Raw genomic sequence first — 15,800 nt, 5'->3', positions numbered from 1 at the left:
TGACTGCATAGCCAGTCCTACTAAAGGTAGTACAAGGGGGAAAATGTGCTCAAAGAAATATTCTTCCATAGTCACTTTCTGTGTGTGGCTAAACTTTCCATGTGAGTGCACAGAACTCTACAAATCCTGGAACTGACTATTTTATACAGTGGAGGGTAAGAAAGCAGGTACTCCAATCTCCTCTATGATTCAAGAGAATCAAGGCCAAGAAGGCTTGCTCCAGATCATGAACAACACATGCAGTGGTTTAAAGCATTCAACATGATAGCATTTGTAAAAGGATAGGGATGACTCTTCTCAGAAATCTTTCTTGAAATACTGTCCTTTGTTAAAGTAAACACCTTACATCAACTCTTCTACTTTCCTGAGAGCTTCTTTTGAGGAAAACATATCTCATTACAGAGGAGTAGCTGACTTCTCACCTTCTAGTGGCAGCACAAAGTTGTAATCCTGCTACATTTGGTAGGGAAGAACAGCAGCCTCAACTACCATTATGACAAACTGAAGTACGGGATATGGTTACTCAAAGGAGACCAACTTGGCATAAGTTATACAGAAGGATGTTTTGAGTTTGTTTTCCAGTTATGCTGCGTAAGCAGAGGACTCCTTAAACCAGAAAGACTGGATCAGGTTATTAAACAATACAGTTTACTAAAGACAAGATCCCACCTTTTATGTTAATGGCAGTCTTGCTGTCATTTTCTCTGGGACAAGGAGTTCGTTGCCTGGGTATGTAAACATCTGGATTTTCTATCTGGTTCAACATGTATAGTAGCAAAGCTAAAGAGAAGTAGTAGTCCAAGTTAAACATGCCTTCTCTTGTCAAAGTGTTTGACAAATTAAATTTAATCTCAAGTTTGTTCTAGGCTTACATGTCATCTTGGCTGCAAGAATAACCTGAGCAGGAGAGTGAGCTTTGACAGAAGCTGAAGTAATGTTATTTCAAAGGAATTAAATCAGTCTCTACCTTAATATTGCCAAAATTACTAGAAAGGTTTAGAAGTTGTGTGTTAGAAATGTGAGATTTAAGATGAAATTTCTATTTTGTGTTTTAGAGTTTTGGTTTCTTCCTCTGTTTAGTTGTTCGGTACACTGATCTGTGGTGCAACTTGAGATGCTTAAACAAACTTGATGTTTATAAAATCAAAGTCACTTTTTATAAAGGTAATACATGCATGTGGATAAAAACTCTGTGGAAGAAGAGATTATTTGAAAATCTGAAATGAACTTCTTGTCCTTGATGTCTCTGGCATTTTCCTTTCCACAAGTCCACTGTAGTTAAGCACTTGGATACACTTGCACCTCAAAAGCAAGAGATATAATTTTAAAAGTTCACTCCCTGACTGCAGTGGCTTTTTCTTTTTCTGTTAAAAACAAAAACACTACGACAACAAAAAAATCCAATAGAACTTCTCTGGGATGAGGTCAGATTCTAAAGGTTTGTCCTGAACCATTTGTCCTAGGTGGGCTCTTCAAATATGCTGTTAGGCAACTTTGTTGATCTTGTTCCTTATCTTCTAAAAGCAGAGCACAGCTGCTGCATCGTGTTTGGGGATCAATTCATGAAGAACACCAAAGCATCATTTCCTATGTAGAAGTCATCTAGCAGATGAAGCATAATACTTACATGCTCTCCTTCATTGTAGTATCTTACACAAAACAATGACTGAGGGAGGATGGTGGAGGGAAAGTAGAATTACTGTAGAAAAAATAGGTTTCTAGCCTGTAAGGGCAGAAAACTGTCTTGAATTCAACTCATACAGATACATCTAGAGTTTGCATGCTCTGTGGTGTGATCCCATGTGCTTGCCCAGCCTTCACTGTGCTCAAGCACAGGCTGCGTGCTTTGAACCCGTTCTTGTTTGCACAGCTGGGGGCCTGTAGTTGAAACATAAGTGGTGCTTTAACTTAGGCTGGACTCTTCACTTTGCAGGTGGGATGACTCAACGAATAAAAGTATTACAGTATCCTTCTTGTAAGTCCCTCCTGTCTGGACAAAGTGCTGTGCCCTTCTAAATTTGTTGGGAAAACCTTAAGTCTCTGTATAAAACAGTAGGGTGCTAGAAAACATCCACACAAGGAAGTTGTTAAGATGCAGGACTTTGAGAAACATGGGTTTAAAAAGCATATTCTTAAACCAAAGTCATCTAGATGCAAGTGAAATACAAACTTGGGAGCATTTTCAGACAGAAAATATTAAAATAAATCAATTTCTTCCTCCCCTTGCCCAAAAACACATGACAGACTTCCCAGGAACCTCACCTTAGCCTTTTTTCACTAGATAAGTTCTGAAGCACTTTCAGGATAGAAGCTGGACACCCTGGTCAGATGTTGAGAGTTGTGGTGGCTCTGGCTGGTTGATATCTATCTGCACATGGGACTGCAAGCCGTGACAGTCCCATCTCTGATGGAGTTTCTAAGGCGTTCAAATTTTATCTTTGTACTTCTATAAGCCAAGCATTTTGGGTCTCTGGCTTAGAGCAGGATCTTTGACACTTGAGGCCTGCGAGGCTTCTGTTTCTGTGGCAGAAAACTTGACTGAAGTCCTAAACCCATGGTTGAAGTTGAAGTCCTTGCACCCTGTGGGCAGCCTGCCATGGGGCTGAGAGTGTAGCTATGATTAAAACTGAGACTTGGCTCCAGCTCTACCTCCAGTATGGCTGGTTGCACCAGTTTGGAGCCTGAAACCAAGGCATAAATCTGTGAGGTTAAAACTAGGAAATGTGAAATGATGCTTTCCAACAGCAACAAAAATGTCCAGAAGTTTATAGTCTCCTCTACTGTATAAAATGGTATAGTTTTCCTGGGGAATTCTCCCCAGGAAGCACTTGCTCATTTGTACTTAAGACAGGCCTGTCCTAGTGCTTAGACAAATGAGTGGGTGATCTGTGCCATATGAACATACCTAGATTGGTCACTTTTTCCTAAGATGTATTCTAAAGGTCTTCAAACTTGAAGTCTTCCAGAACAGGGTAAGCCATCACACATTCTCTTTTATTGATCTCTCTTCTCCTCAGTTTTGTTAGGCACAGCCTGCAGTACTGGTTGGAAGTGAAGCCGCTATTTAGCGGACACATCTCTGTAGTGGACTATTGTCTTGTGGATTTGTTTCTTAATAGAATTCCACTTTCTCATGTTCATGTCACTTGTGTCCCTTGCTCCCTCTTTCCACTGAAGCCTTGATAAAGCACATTACTCTGATACTGCAATGGCTTGGCTATTTCTTGTTACCTCCATCACAAAGGGCTGTGCTGTTCTGTTTGTGCTTATAATGTACCCAGATGGTGAATAGAATGAGTGACCACCAAGCTCATTTTCACTTGTGGGGTCAGACCTTTCTCTGCTAAATAACACAAGTGTTCCCAGCTGCTGTGCAGCTGCAGGGAGTCTGCTTTCCTTCACAGGCATTAAAAACCCTTTAATCAGTGTTTGTTGTTTGTCAGCAGTGGTGTTGAGGTGTGGAGAAAAAGAACAGATATGCTTTGTTGGCAAAGTTAACTTCATTCTGACCTCTTATCTTTCCTTTTTCTTTTCAAGTCTGAAGAAGCAGAAAGTAGTTTGGGAAGTGGTTTCTGCAAGCACCTGTGTAAATGTATTTGCTGAAAGAGGAGGCTTATGTCCTTATACAGATACAGCATTTGACATAAAAAGATGCTCTGAGAGCTGCATTGAACTAGAAGCTCTTCAGGGCAAGGACTCAAACTGATTGGTATGAGAGCTGTGCAGGCTCCTTTTATGTAAGCAAATTCTAGAAGAATATACATACTGTTGTCTAATACTAGTGTTACTTATGCTTATTTTAGTATTGAGTCTGCATTCAAGGGATCCCATTTGCAATCTGGTCAATTTTGACATTTACATGGAAAACAGATTGTTCCTGCCAGTTTTTGTGGGATTTTTTTCTGTGGGGTTTTGTGTATGTTTGTGGGTTGGTTTTTGTGTGTGTGTTGTGTTATTTTATTTTATTCTTAGTTCTGCATTTAATAGTTGTTCTCTCATGGAGGGAAAGGGAGGAGAGCAAAGAGCTGATAAGCCAGTTACACCATCTCCAGTCCCATTTGTTTTGGGTGTAGTCTGTTCCGCAACAAATGGGAACACAGATATCAAGAGACGGCTTTGAGAAATCTCAGAGCTAAGATAACTATTTCCCTCTTCTTTCTAGATGAAGCTTGGAAACCTGCACACGTTTTTCACTTTTTCCCTCACTCTAGATGTGTTCATGTTGTGTGTCTGTGCGTACAGCACCAAGCACTATTCAGATTGTTGCTTCTGTTGTTTGCAAGACCTGTTCGTGTGCATATCCTGAAGCTGTTAGGACATCAAGCTTTGATTTGGGCTTCACTGGTCATGATTGGACATTTGGTGTTAAAGCCAAAATACTTTATCTTATTACTCTTCCCTTGAAGGAACCAGAGAATCATGTTACTGCCTGGGCTGTGTTTGAGGATGGTGGGTAGCCAGGCATCAGGGCACCCTGTGCGCATTGCCACAGCCCTCTGCCTGGGAAAAGCAGTGCCTGCTTGCTTGAAGGGGGAATAAAGAACTGGGAATGTGTAATTTACACATTGTAGTCCTAGCTGTTGAAATGATAGATTCAAGTGCTCTCCCCATGGGCAGACACATATTTCAGCGTTCATCCAGTGTTTTTCTTCTTCAAGTGCCCGAGGCTGCTTACAAAGGAGGGCAGTTGTGTTCCCAGACAGGCAAAATGCTAGAAAGAAAACTCTGTGCTGGACGGGAGGGGATGGACACTCAAACCAGCTAGCATGCTAAATGTCTCTGGCTGGTCTGTTGATGATCACTTTTGTAGCATGATTGCTTACCAGCTAGAAACAGGATAAAGAGTCACTATTTTACTATCTGAAAGCTGGCAGGGCTGCCAAGCAAAGGCAAGGGCTCTGAGCTACAGGGGAGCAGGTGTCCTACTGTAAAGGGGAGTTTTCGAAGCTCTTCAGTAATATCTCGAGGAGATCCAGCCTTTCTGGCAGTGCTTTCTGATCACATGAGAAGAACCCTGATCAGACAGGCGTGATCCTGGATTCTTCTGGAAATTAATGCAGACTTCTACAATTATAATCTAGCTGAACAAAACAAGCACCATCTTGTGCAACTACGTAAACCATAAACTTTTTTGGCAAGGCAGGTGTGGCATCTTCAGTGTCTGGAAAGCACCGAACATGCTGTGTGGGCTCCCTACTGTAATCCAAATTACAAATGCTAAAAAGGCTTTGATTTTTTTCTTTAATTTTTTTTTATAACGTGGTTCTTGGCTTAATTTGGGTAGGCAAGAACTTCATAGACTGCATTGGGGCGCTCTGCGTGTTTCCTCAGGCCCTCATAATTAATCAATGCTGAATTGTTCCTCCCCATCCCTCTGCAAGGAGGCACTGGAGGAAAGCTGTTCCATAGCCTTAGGTTTAGATCATTTGTCAGCCCTGAGAAGGACTTTCTAATCTTCAGAGATGCCCTTTCTGGAAGGAGGGGTGTTCCTGGCCTGCAAGGCCCCTTTATACTAAATATTTTGATACAGACTACAGAAGGCTTAGGGGAGTTTTCATAATACAAGCTGACTTTTCCGTAAGTACATAATATGATTTGGTGCTGAGAACCAGTATTCCAGCTTTTTTGATGCACCTCTGGATAACTCCGATCTGTGGAACTCAGCTTCTGACACAAGGAATTTGCAAGTCATCTCATGCCAGTAGCTTATGCCCTCGAAGTTGTGATAAATGGCAGATGCATGCGTTCCTTCTAAACCAGAATGGCTTCTGTGTTTAACTGAATACTTAATCGCTGTATGTGCACCATACTGTGCTATCAGGCAGCTCTGCTTTTAAGGTCTGTTTATACAGACAGCTGAAAAGCCTTGCAAGTCTTTCAAGGTCTGACATCACTTTGGGAGGAATTGTCAGCATCTTCAATCTGCTGCTTTTTGCTGTATGTTTACAGTTAGTAGTGGTCTTTGTACCTCAGGGGCTACAGAAAGACGTTACTGTAACTGTAGCTAGAGCAATTCCAAGGTAACTTGTGATAGTCCAGCCCCTGACAAGAACTAGGCAAAAATCTGGTCCAGCTTTACAGTGTTTTTATAGTCTAGTCCAGGTCTCTATAAACCATTTCAAATTGCCTTCAGGTTTAAATTTTCCAATTTCCCATTTGGAACAGGTGTTGCCAGGTTATAGAAAGTGCTGTAGAAAACGAACAAAAACATTTTAAACTCTGTGCTGTTACAAATTTTGGCAAGTCTCTAACCAATGAGATTTTTTTAAAAAAAAGATTGCCCCACTGAAATTAAAACAAGTGCAGACCTTGCTTACTTTTCCCAGCTGTCATGTTTAAATAGGGTTTTTAGTAATGCATGAGTCTTCAAAAGAATAAGCAGCACAGAGCTCATATGTTTTTATATGAAAATATGCAACTTCTCAATTGTTTTTTATCTTATTTAATTGGAGAGAGAAAGAGGGTGAAGTTTGTTTTTTTTTTTTTTTTTTTTAATGTCAAAAAACAAATTTCAGAGATGCATGTTCTTGGAGTGGTTAAAAACCAACCCAAACTAGGCTTCAGGCAATGTTTTTTCAACAGCTTTAACCTCAAAGCATAGAACAGACAGCTTTGTAGGCAACTGTAACACCAAGGTGATTATGGCAGTGACTCACACTTCCCTGTAAGGCATCCAGCTATCAACACACTTGGAGAGCCGTAGCTTTGTGCATGCAGGCAGGGTGTCAGTCAGTGCCCACTCGCCAGCCAGCAGCCGAACTGCTGAGCTCATAACTGCTTTGACAGCGAGCTGGGATATTGATGTGTTAGAGAGCAACCCTGGTCCCCCCAGGCTTGCGAGAGGCTTAAGACATGGGAGCTTGGGAAAGGGAAGTGTCAGGCAGGTTTAACTTCCCTTTTCTTTCCTTAATCCTCCTGGAACTTGTTTCAGGAGTGCCCTGAAATCTTCGTGTGAGCAGGTGGTTGGGTTTGGGTAATGGTTAAAGGTCTGACTACCCTCAAAGTGGGGTAGCATGGGAAGTGAAAAGGGCTATCATGTCTTGCTGAAACTCTATGCCAATGGTTACGGAAAGAGGACTGGCAGTCAGGGTGCTCAGGAAGACAGTATGAATTTGGGAAGAGAGACCTGGGTATCCCTATAGGCAGCTGAGGGTACAACAGTAAACTACTGCCAGATACTGGGATTTGCAGGGAACAAGTGGACAGAAAATGGGGGCTCATTCATCTGCATTGTGGCTTTCCCCATCTCCAAAAGATAGGGCAGAATCCAAGCTGTCTTCAGAGAAGGAAAACAGCAGTGAAGGTGGCATTGAGGAAGTAATCTGGGCAAGGAATTGGGAGACTGGGGTGGTTCACATTGGGAGATTGACAAGAAAGGAGTGCCATGATTATACAAAACAGGCTGCATCCGAACTGAATGCTTGGAAAGAAGAGGTATTCAGAAAAATGACAAGTTCATATTTCTGAAATAGCTTTTCACACAGTGTGCAATTAGATTGTGGGATGCATGGAATGCATTTGCCAGCTGGGCAGGATGTCATCAGGAAGGAACAAAACGTGGCTTTGGGAGTGTACAGGTATGCTCTTGCAGGTGGTATCCGCAGATGACATAAGTAATGTTTTAAAAAACAAATAACTGGTGATATAAAGCTGGCCACATCCATAGTTCAACTACCAAGGCCAATCTTGATAGGTTATTTGTGTTCCTCCATCCTTGGTGATAAATTTCTTGTACCTCTGACTAAAATTGTCTAGTACCAGATACTGCTTGTGGCAGAGCGCTGGGCTGCTGTGACTCAGTATTGCCCTTCCCGTGTGGGTTGTGTTTGGCTTTGCACATCTTATGTTTTCAGAGGTGAGGCAGAGTGAGTAATGTTTCCGTTCTATTAAAGAAAATGGAATGGCAAAGACCCTTTATTTTTTTTTTTTTTTTTAAAAAAAAAAAGATGTACGTGTTTCATTTTAAGTTCCCTGCAGGCAAAGTCAGCTTTGGTAGGCAGCTTAAATTGCATTATAGCCCATATTGCTATTGTGATAAAAAAAAAACCACCATGCTTTGTTTTGGGAAACCAAACAAAACCAATATGTTTTTTTTCTCCCACCTTCTTTTCTTTACTTCTTCCAGTTTTTAATAAGCGACCGTGACAGAGACCCTCAGTGTAACCTGCATTGCTCCAGGTCCCAGTCCAAACCCCTCTGTGCCTCTGATGGCAGAACATACGAGTCAATGTGCGACTACCAGAGAGCCAAATGCCGGGAGTCAAGTCTGAGCGTGACACATCGTGGCCGGTGCAAAGGTAGGTGGATTTCAAATGCCTTTGAAAGGAGGAATAGGAGTCCCACCTTAAAAGAAACTGGATTCTTAGACCCTTGAGTTTAGTACCATGCTCTGTGAGTAATCTGATTGAAGTTGTGCCTTCGTGAGCATGGGTATCTGAGTCTGAGTTTAGGTGGCAGGAGTAAGAACTGACTGAATTATCAATGAAAGAGGGCAAAAAAGCCAGAGACATCACTGAAAAAGGGCCAAAATATGTGCCTGCAGAGCAGAAGGAGCTGGCCCCATGGAAATGCAAAATCAAATCCTGAAAGAGCAGCTCTTTCTTGCTACCTGTGCTGGTAAGGAGCTGAGATACCTTTGAGTGATAGGAATGTGGAGTGGGGAAGAATGTGCAGTGCCCATTAGATGTCTAGTTCCTTTTCATACACGTACACAGCTTTTCTGTGATGAGTTAATTAAGAACACAGAATGCATGCAAGGCTTTATGTGGCCTCTTTGCCTGTTTGCTCTTACAGTTACACATCTACTTAAAAGTGAGAATATTGTTTCTCTCTCAGTTCAGCTCTTCAGCATAATCTAAATATGAAGTTGAAACTTTTTTAGGGAATATTGGTGCTTTGTCACACAAATGGTTTGCTTCTGCAGTGAAGTGAAAAGTCAAGTTGAGTGCATTTTCTGAGAGCACAATTGACTCAGAGGGCAGATGGCACAGATGTTTTTAGCAATTGGTTAAAGTGACAGGAGAGACTCATTAAAATCCATGTGGAAGGCTAAATAGGCATACATTTAAGCCTGGCTTTTGTTTATGAAGGCTTTTTTACTATTATAAAAATGTATCTTTGTCAGAATTACTTGTTCTAAAATGGAAATCCCTTTTCAATGTATTGACAACTTTATAGTTTAGGTGAATTATGAGCATGACCTCAAATATTGCTCTCTTTATAAACAGTTTCTCACTGAAAAAAAGCTTACTTGTATGATTTTTTTTTTTTTTTTCTTACCACTGCTGGGTTGCTTTATGGCAGCTTCTCTCCCACAGCATAGAAAAAGGCCTTTGAATCATGCTGATTTCTGAGTACTGGAAACGTAGAAGCTTTCTTCCCAGGGGACAAGGAGTTGAACTGTTCTTGCAAGTGATGCATTTTTGAGTGTCACAATAAGAAGTGGCAGGGTGGGAGTTCTGATTTTGCTTTCATCACTTGAGCAGAGTGGCTTAGATAAGCAATTCCATGGCTGATACCAGCATATAAACTGGCACTGTTTGGTCACTTAACACATTTCAGATCCCATGTTTTACCACCGTGTGCAAAAGTGTCTGTTTCTGGAAGTGGAGAAAATGTTGATTGCCAAACTACACAGTCTACTGTATATCATGATTGCAAAGAGTCTCAAAGAAATAACTAAGACTTTTTTGTCTTAAGAACAGGTAAAAGTATACTTTTGTTTCTGCTCTCTGACAGACCTGAAATGATTAGCTGAAACTACTCACGTTCTCTTTTCCTTTTTCCTATTACCCTGTGGTATTATACAGTACCTAATAATGTTGGGAGTGTTTAACAACTGCAAGTCTTGCTTTTACCCCACTCATGTTCCTGTGAATCCCTGGGAAGTAAGAATATTATTTTAACTATCACATTCAAATTTAACCTTGCTGGTTATTTCCACGTGTGCTGCTATTGAAAGATATTTTGTTTTTCTAGTCACATTAGGAGTATGACCTCTAGCTGTGCATGAAGATCACTATTCTTGTCAAGTACAGACAGTTGTGGGACAGGTGTGCCTAACTACAGGCGGTTGGCCAGGTGTGTATCTTGTACTCTCACAAAGGAAGGTATCACCAGCAGTGTTCGAGCACTTTCTACTGCTACAGTAGGGCACCAGGTTTACTCTGAACAGCCTTCATTCCTTCTGCATGACAGAGATGCTCTACAGGGGATCTCCTATAGACCTGGAAGGGATCCCATGGACCACTGAGCCCAATCACATGCACTTGTGATAGATACTGTATCCAAGAACACATCCTTATGAAATGAGCAATTTTAACTTGTACTTCCTTCTCTGAGGGGGAAGGAAAACAAGGTAACTAAAAAAAGGAAAAGAGGAAGTATATTGTGGACAGCAAGGCATAGTTCTGCACCTAGATCACCATAGGTTTCCAATTTCATATCCTGATAATTTGAACTGTGCTTGTACCTAGGCAAGCAGAATGGTTTCCATGGTGAGAACAGAACCTTTTTGATTTGGCTTAGCTCTCTGCTCTCTCTCAAGAAGCTAAGGACCTTTAAAGATGAAATCTTGCCAGCCCCTTGGGAACTGTAACTCTTACTCAGCTCTTGCTCCTTCCTCAAGTGCTTTTCAATGAAATTTCTTCAGTGCTAAATTATCTGAACTCCCTCCGAACCCTCACTCACACATCTCAAAGGGTTAAAAGTCAGGAGTAGCTTAAAATTATCAAACTACGGCATCCATGACAAATGGAACTTCATTGATGAGATTCCAGAGAATAGTTCCAGATGGTGTAGCTGTACATAAAATACACAACCAGGCACTCCTACCTGAATCTTTTGACAGTGGGCATCTTAAGATCTGATGTCAAATAAGAGTTCTGCCTCAAAACTTTGCAGGGATGAAGGACAAATACTTGTTAAATGAGTCTTGGCAAGTTGTCAGGGTTGTGCAGTGATTGCTGGGGTATATTGGATATCTGTGGCTTAAAACACATCTAAGTTCTTTGTTAACTTGTTGGTTTCTAGGAACTGGTTTGGCTTAATAAAAAAAAAATGGGAGTGTTCTAAAAACTTTAAATTTATAATGGTTGGTTTTGAAAGTCTGCTGATATAGAGCTTGTTCTTGGATCACAAGTCACTATGTAGAATAAACCTATCTGTAAACTACTGGGCAGAATTGTAACAGGGATCTTCAGCCCATCTCCTGGGACACCTGCATGAACACAACTTTTGGCCAATGTCCTGGAAAGGAAGGTTGTCTTCTGACTATTGGTGGGTTGTTTGAAGGTAATTTTTCTCCTCCACCTACTGTTTTTGTTGGACAGGAGATGGTATTTTGAAATCACTGTTTTCAGTCCACTTGCTAGATCCATGTGTTTTGTCTTTGAACTTTCTTATTCCTAGTCAAGGGAGAATAAAGTGGATCCCTCCTTGGCAGCAGTTAGTCCATAAAATCTTAAATTATGCTTTCAGTCACTTTGCAAGTTAAGTCATGTTTTTAGGTATGCTCCAAATACATCAGGGAGCTCTGGAGTAGAAATGGTATGTGGGTATCAAAAGAGGAGCAAAGCGTGTCAGCATGAAAGGAAAGTTGGAGATTCCAGGTGTAGAACTCATCAGAAATGAAGTGGAAAATAATGGGGAGAGTGGAGAATGATTGGCACCCTGTGGGAGAGATTGGCATGTGTTTGTAGTTTGCTCAGGCTCAGTTTTTCACCTGTTTTATGCAAGGACTGGAATAAATGGGTATGAATCTGCTGACTTCCATGCAGCTGGACTGCTTTATGCCTGGTGGGGACCTGGCCTATATGTGAGATAGTTACCCAATAGAACTAGAAATAGTTCAAAAGCTGCTTGGATCAATTTTTGCCCTTTGAGCTTTTGATGAAAACAAAGTAGAATTAAAATTAAATCGCTAGATTTTTGTGGTTGCATCGCATACATTTGCTGCTAGTGTTATGTGGATGTCTGGAGATGTTTTACTTTGTATTATTAGGATAGCTTGGGTCTTTATACCATGATGCATGGTGTCAAAACTGCCTCTGCCTGATGCTGGAATTCTTGGGGCCTATTCAGGAGCGCACTGTGTATATGATGGGGGACATGGTGGTCTCATTTCAATAAACTGTTCACGGATAAGATCAACCAGGGTAACTAGCCAACTTCATTGCAAAATCCAAAATTATGTGCACCTGCATTCTGCAGATTAGGCCACAGATGTCAAAAACATCACTTATAGTTCACAATCTCCTAGTTGTCAGCTACCAATATGCAAATGAATTTTCTTTAAAAGGCAGCTTTCTGAGCTGCAGTAAATCTGTCTTAGGCTTGAAGATATTTGAAGTCAAATTATTAAACAGCTCTGCTTTTAAAAATGTCACCCTGTTTTGGTCTTTCACCTTCTGTAAGGCAGGGGACAAAGTCTTACTTAGTCTGTCTGGACTGTGAAATTGGAATGCCATTCTGTTTTATAAGCCTGGTGTTTGATACTCCAGAGAACAGTTTTTAAGGAGAGAGAAGAAAAAGTTCTGAAACACTCAGGTAAACAATCAAAATGCCGAATAGGGTATATGAATCTACTTCATAGTGTCAGGCTTTAGTAAAATTTGAAATGCATCTGATTTGGGGTGAGCTATTTGGAAGCTACTTTTTAACACTTGGCACTTATGTAATATTTTACATTTTCTAATTAACAAAGCAGAAATAGCAAGGTGAAGTCATCCCACTGAAATCACATGTTGATGCAAACATTATAAAAATACCAGCTTGTGCAGTGAAGAAGAGAAGGATTGACAGTCCTCTTAAAAACAAACTGGTAAATGTTGATATAAAAGGCACTGTTTTTACTGGAACTGAATTGTGAAACGACAGACACAAAAGGTAGCGGTATGCACACACCTCTTCAACCAGTGTGTTATATAGGTGGTTGTTCCAAGTCAAGTCTGTAAAAGGACTGGTGTGACCTTTGGAAATCAATAAGGGAGGATGGGAGAAGTAATCAGGGCTGTGTGTTCATGAACAGGAGAAAAACTGTCTGTCTTCTCTGCACTTCAGCAGCAATTTGTGAAGAGACATCACTGAGCCAACGGTTGAATTGCAAAACGTGATGCTGCAACAACGATGAGCGCTTAAACGATGTGGTGTAGTGGTAGTGTGCTACACAGTGTGGTCTACTGGGTGGTAGTGGAGGGTTCAATCTGTAAAGGCCAGTTAAAATTGCCAGGAGGGACACAGTCACCTTATCAGTAACATGTTTGTATTATCTTCTTATAGTAAGGGTTTGACTGTGTGCACGTTTGCTCATTAGACAAATTGGACAAAGATCTGAGTTAGTTTCCCTTCTGCCTGGGCTTCTAATGTATTTGTATTACAGGACATACCACATGTTTGTTCCTACCAGCCATGTGGTGAAGCATCCAGTTTCAGTCATGCAGTTGTGAGTGTGCCAGCACTAAAGTAGATGCTATGTGAAAATACTTCACACTTCTGTTTTACGTTCAGGAGAGAAACCAGATATGCCTGTCTGCAGTCCTGTATCCTCAGATGGAGAGACTAGAAAACACACTTTCATTTATGAATCTGTACTTTGATTGTCATGTAAGAAATTTGCAACTCTTTTTTTTTTTTTCTTTCCTTATATGTGCAGATCTGCATAATCTGTGCTGATTTTTTTGCTACTTAGTTGTCTCCTGTAAAGCAGAACTTGAAGGTGTTTTTAGCTGTAAAACAGAAGGTGCAGCCACACCATCTGGTTTAGTAAGATGCCCTATGTCGTGCCAAGCAAGATTAGACTCGTAGGCTTGAACAGGAGATCTGCAGGTGATGGTTAGGTGTTCCAGTTAACAGCGTTGCCAGTGCTTCCTTTTCAGCTGAAAGAATTAGCACATGTAGGAATGGTCAGTACTGTTAGCGGGATCGTCCTTCAGTGGAGGTGTGCAAACAAGGTCTGATCATCTGGTCACTTTGGCAAGCAGAGAGGAAAAAAGGAAATTCCAGCTTAAAGGTTGTATCATGGCTAATTAGAAAAACAAATACTGCTTCTTTAACATCAGTGTAAATTGTATTCAAGAAAGTCTCTTCATTATGTAACAATCTTGCGCTTGATACAAGCTCATGATAGGTCTACCTGAGATCAAAGCTCCATGGGCTAAGTGTATTCTGCAAACACCCCACAAATTACAGTCTAAAGATGAGAGTGACATAGGATCATAATGGACACAAGATCATAGGTTGGTGAGGTGACCAACACTCAGTGGGTCAGTGGCAAAGTTGATATAGGCACTGGCTTTGTGACCCAGTGCCTAAGCGACAGTCATTTGTGCTGAATACTGTTGCTATGACTAATGACTTTTTCCAAAGAGTAGGCTTTGATTTCCATAATTTCAGAAGAGACTTGTGAAATCCTTCTCAGGGAGTAATGTGATATGTTTAAAATGAAACGGTGTTGGCAAACCGGAAACTTAGTTTCTTGAGTCATCAGTTGTATAAAGTGCTCAACTTGAAAGCTTTAATCTATATCTTTATCAAAACTATTTATAACCATGTCATTGGTTTCTGTGTCTAGCTATGCTTAGATGAAAATTGTTTCTATTGCTGTGCAATGTGAATTCAGTTGATTTGAGAACCCAGACTGGCTTTCTAATTCAGTGCTGGTATTGGTGATTCTGTTGTTGAAGGTCATATGATCTGTGAAGCAGAATATGGGATCTTCAGGAATCCAGTGGAAATCTTTTGATAACCAATGTGATTTCCATGCTTAGTAGAATGAGGAGTCAACCTTGATGATGCTATGGTGCTGCTGGAAGATTCTGATGATCAGATTTTGCAGTTTCTGCACTGAAAATCTCTCAGTCAGTGGTTTCATGGGAAAAGGAAGAAGGTGCTAGTCCCTGTGGCAGAGTCCCAGAAACAGATGTTTGCTTCTTTCTTCTTATTCTAGACCGAACAGCAGTACTGTTAGACATCATGTTTTTAAATGTAAACACCAAGTCAGTCTGTATCTCTGTAAGGCAGAACTCTCCTCTTTGACCCATTAGTCATCAGTGTTAGGCTTATCTGGGTCTACAGTCTGTAACAGCTGGACCTGGAAGGGGTTAAGGTCATGGTACATCGTGCCATCATCTGAAATAAGTGCAGAGCTGAGGTCTTAACTCATTCAAGCTCTATATTTTTTCTTTCAAGCAATATTTTTTTCTTGGCAGCAAAGTAACTTATATGAGAAAGTATGATGTGCACCTGGCTGTAAAGCACTGGGACTAGAGGTAGCAGCTGGGTTTCAGGAAGCACAGGCAATGGCATATCTACTTTATCTGAACCACACAAAGGTGGAAGTTCAGGTGGGTGGCTGGTTATTTTAGCATTTTATTGGGAGAGTTTCTCAGAGAGGGAGCTTTTCTAGGGCGATCCCTTCTTTCTCATTGCTAGCTTCTGGGCCTGTATTACTTGGCCTATGCTCAGCCATCCAGTTTCAGGATGCTAATACTAACACAAGCACAACTCCCTCTGGGAAGGCCTTTCACTGCATGGATGTTGTGCTCCAGCACTTCTTGGAAGAAGCTTCCAGAGCCCTTGGATGACCATAAAAACCATTGCCTACAAAATTAGGCAGTACTTCATTAACTGGCTTGCAGTTTGATTGTCTGGGTTCATATTTGTCCCTGGGATCATGACTGCTAACTTCGCAGCTGCCTTGTTAATATGCAGGTAATGGTCCTTGATGTCTTACTTGTTTGGGGATTTTCCCTCCTGCAGCTGTGTGGTGCATCTGGTAGCTTTCGAAGAGGCCAAATGGTGTT

The 15,800-nt window shown here is 41.1% G+C and overlaps 1 protein-coding gene across 5 annotated transcripts in view; it reads left to right on the top strand.

Annotated features, from left to right (window-relative positions):
• SMOC1 (SPARC related modular calcium binding 1) overlaps positions 1 to 15,800 on the top strand; it is a 133,981-nt gene that overhangs the window by 35,337 nt on the left and 82,844 nt on the right. For all 5 annotated transcript variants that reach the window (XM_042791095.1, XM_042791098.1, XM_042791097.1 and 2 more), the window contains exon 2: positions 8,126 to 8,297. In XM_042791095.1, coding sequence (XP_042647029.1) covers positions 8,126 to 8,297 — 172 coding nt within the window. The remainder of the gene's footprint in view (positions 1 to 8,125; positions 8,298 to 15,800) is intronic.

This window comes from Tyto alba, unplaced genomic scaffold, assembly GCF_018691265.1.
Source record: "Tyto alba isolate M040663 unplaced genomic scaffold, T.alba_DEE_v4.0 Super-Scaffold_18, whole genome shotgun sequence".
Classification (NCBI taxonomy): Eukaryota; Metazoa; Chordata; class Aves; order Strigiformes; family Tytonidae; genus Tyto; species Tyto alba.
The sequence above is the reverse complement of the archived record's forward strand: the minus strand, read 5'-3'. Positions and strand labels throughout refer to the sequence as shown.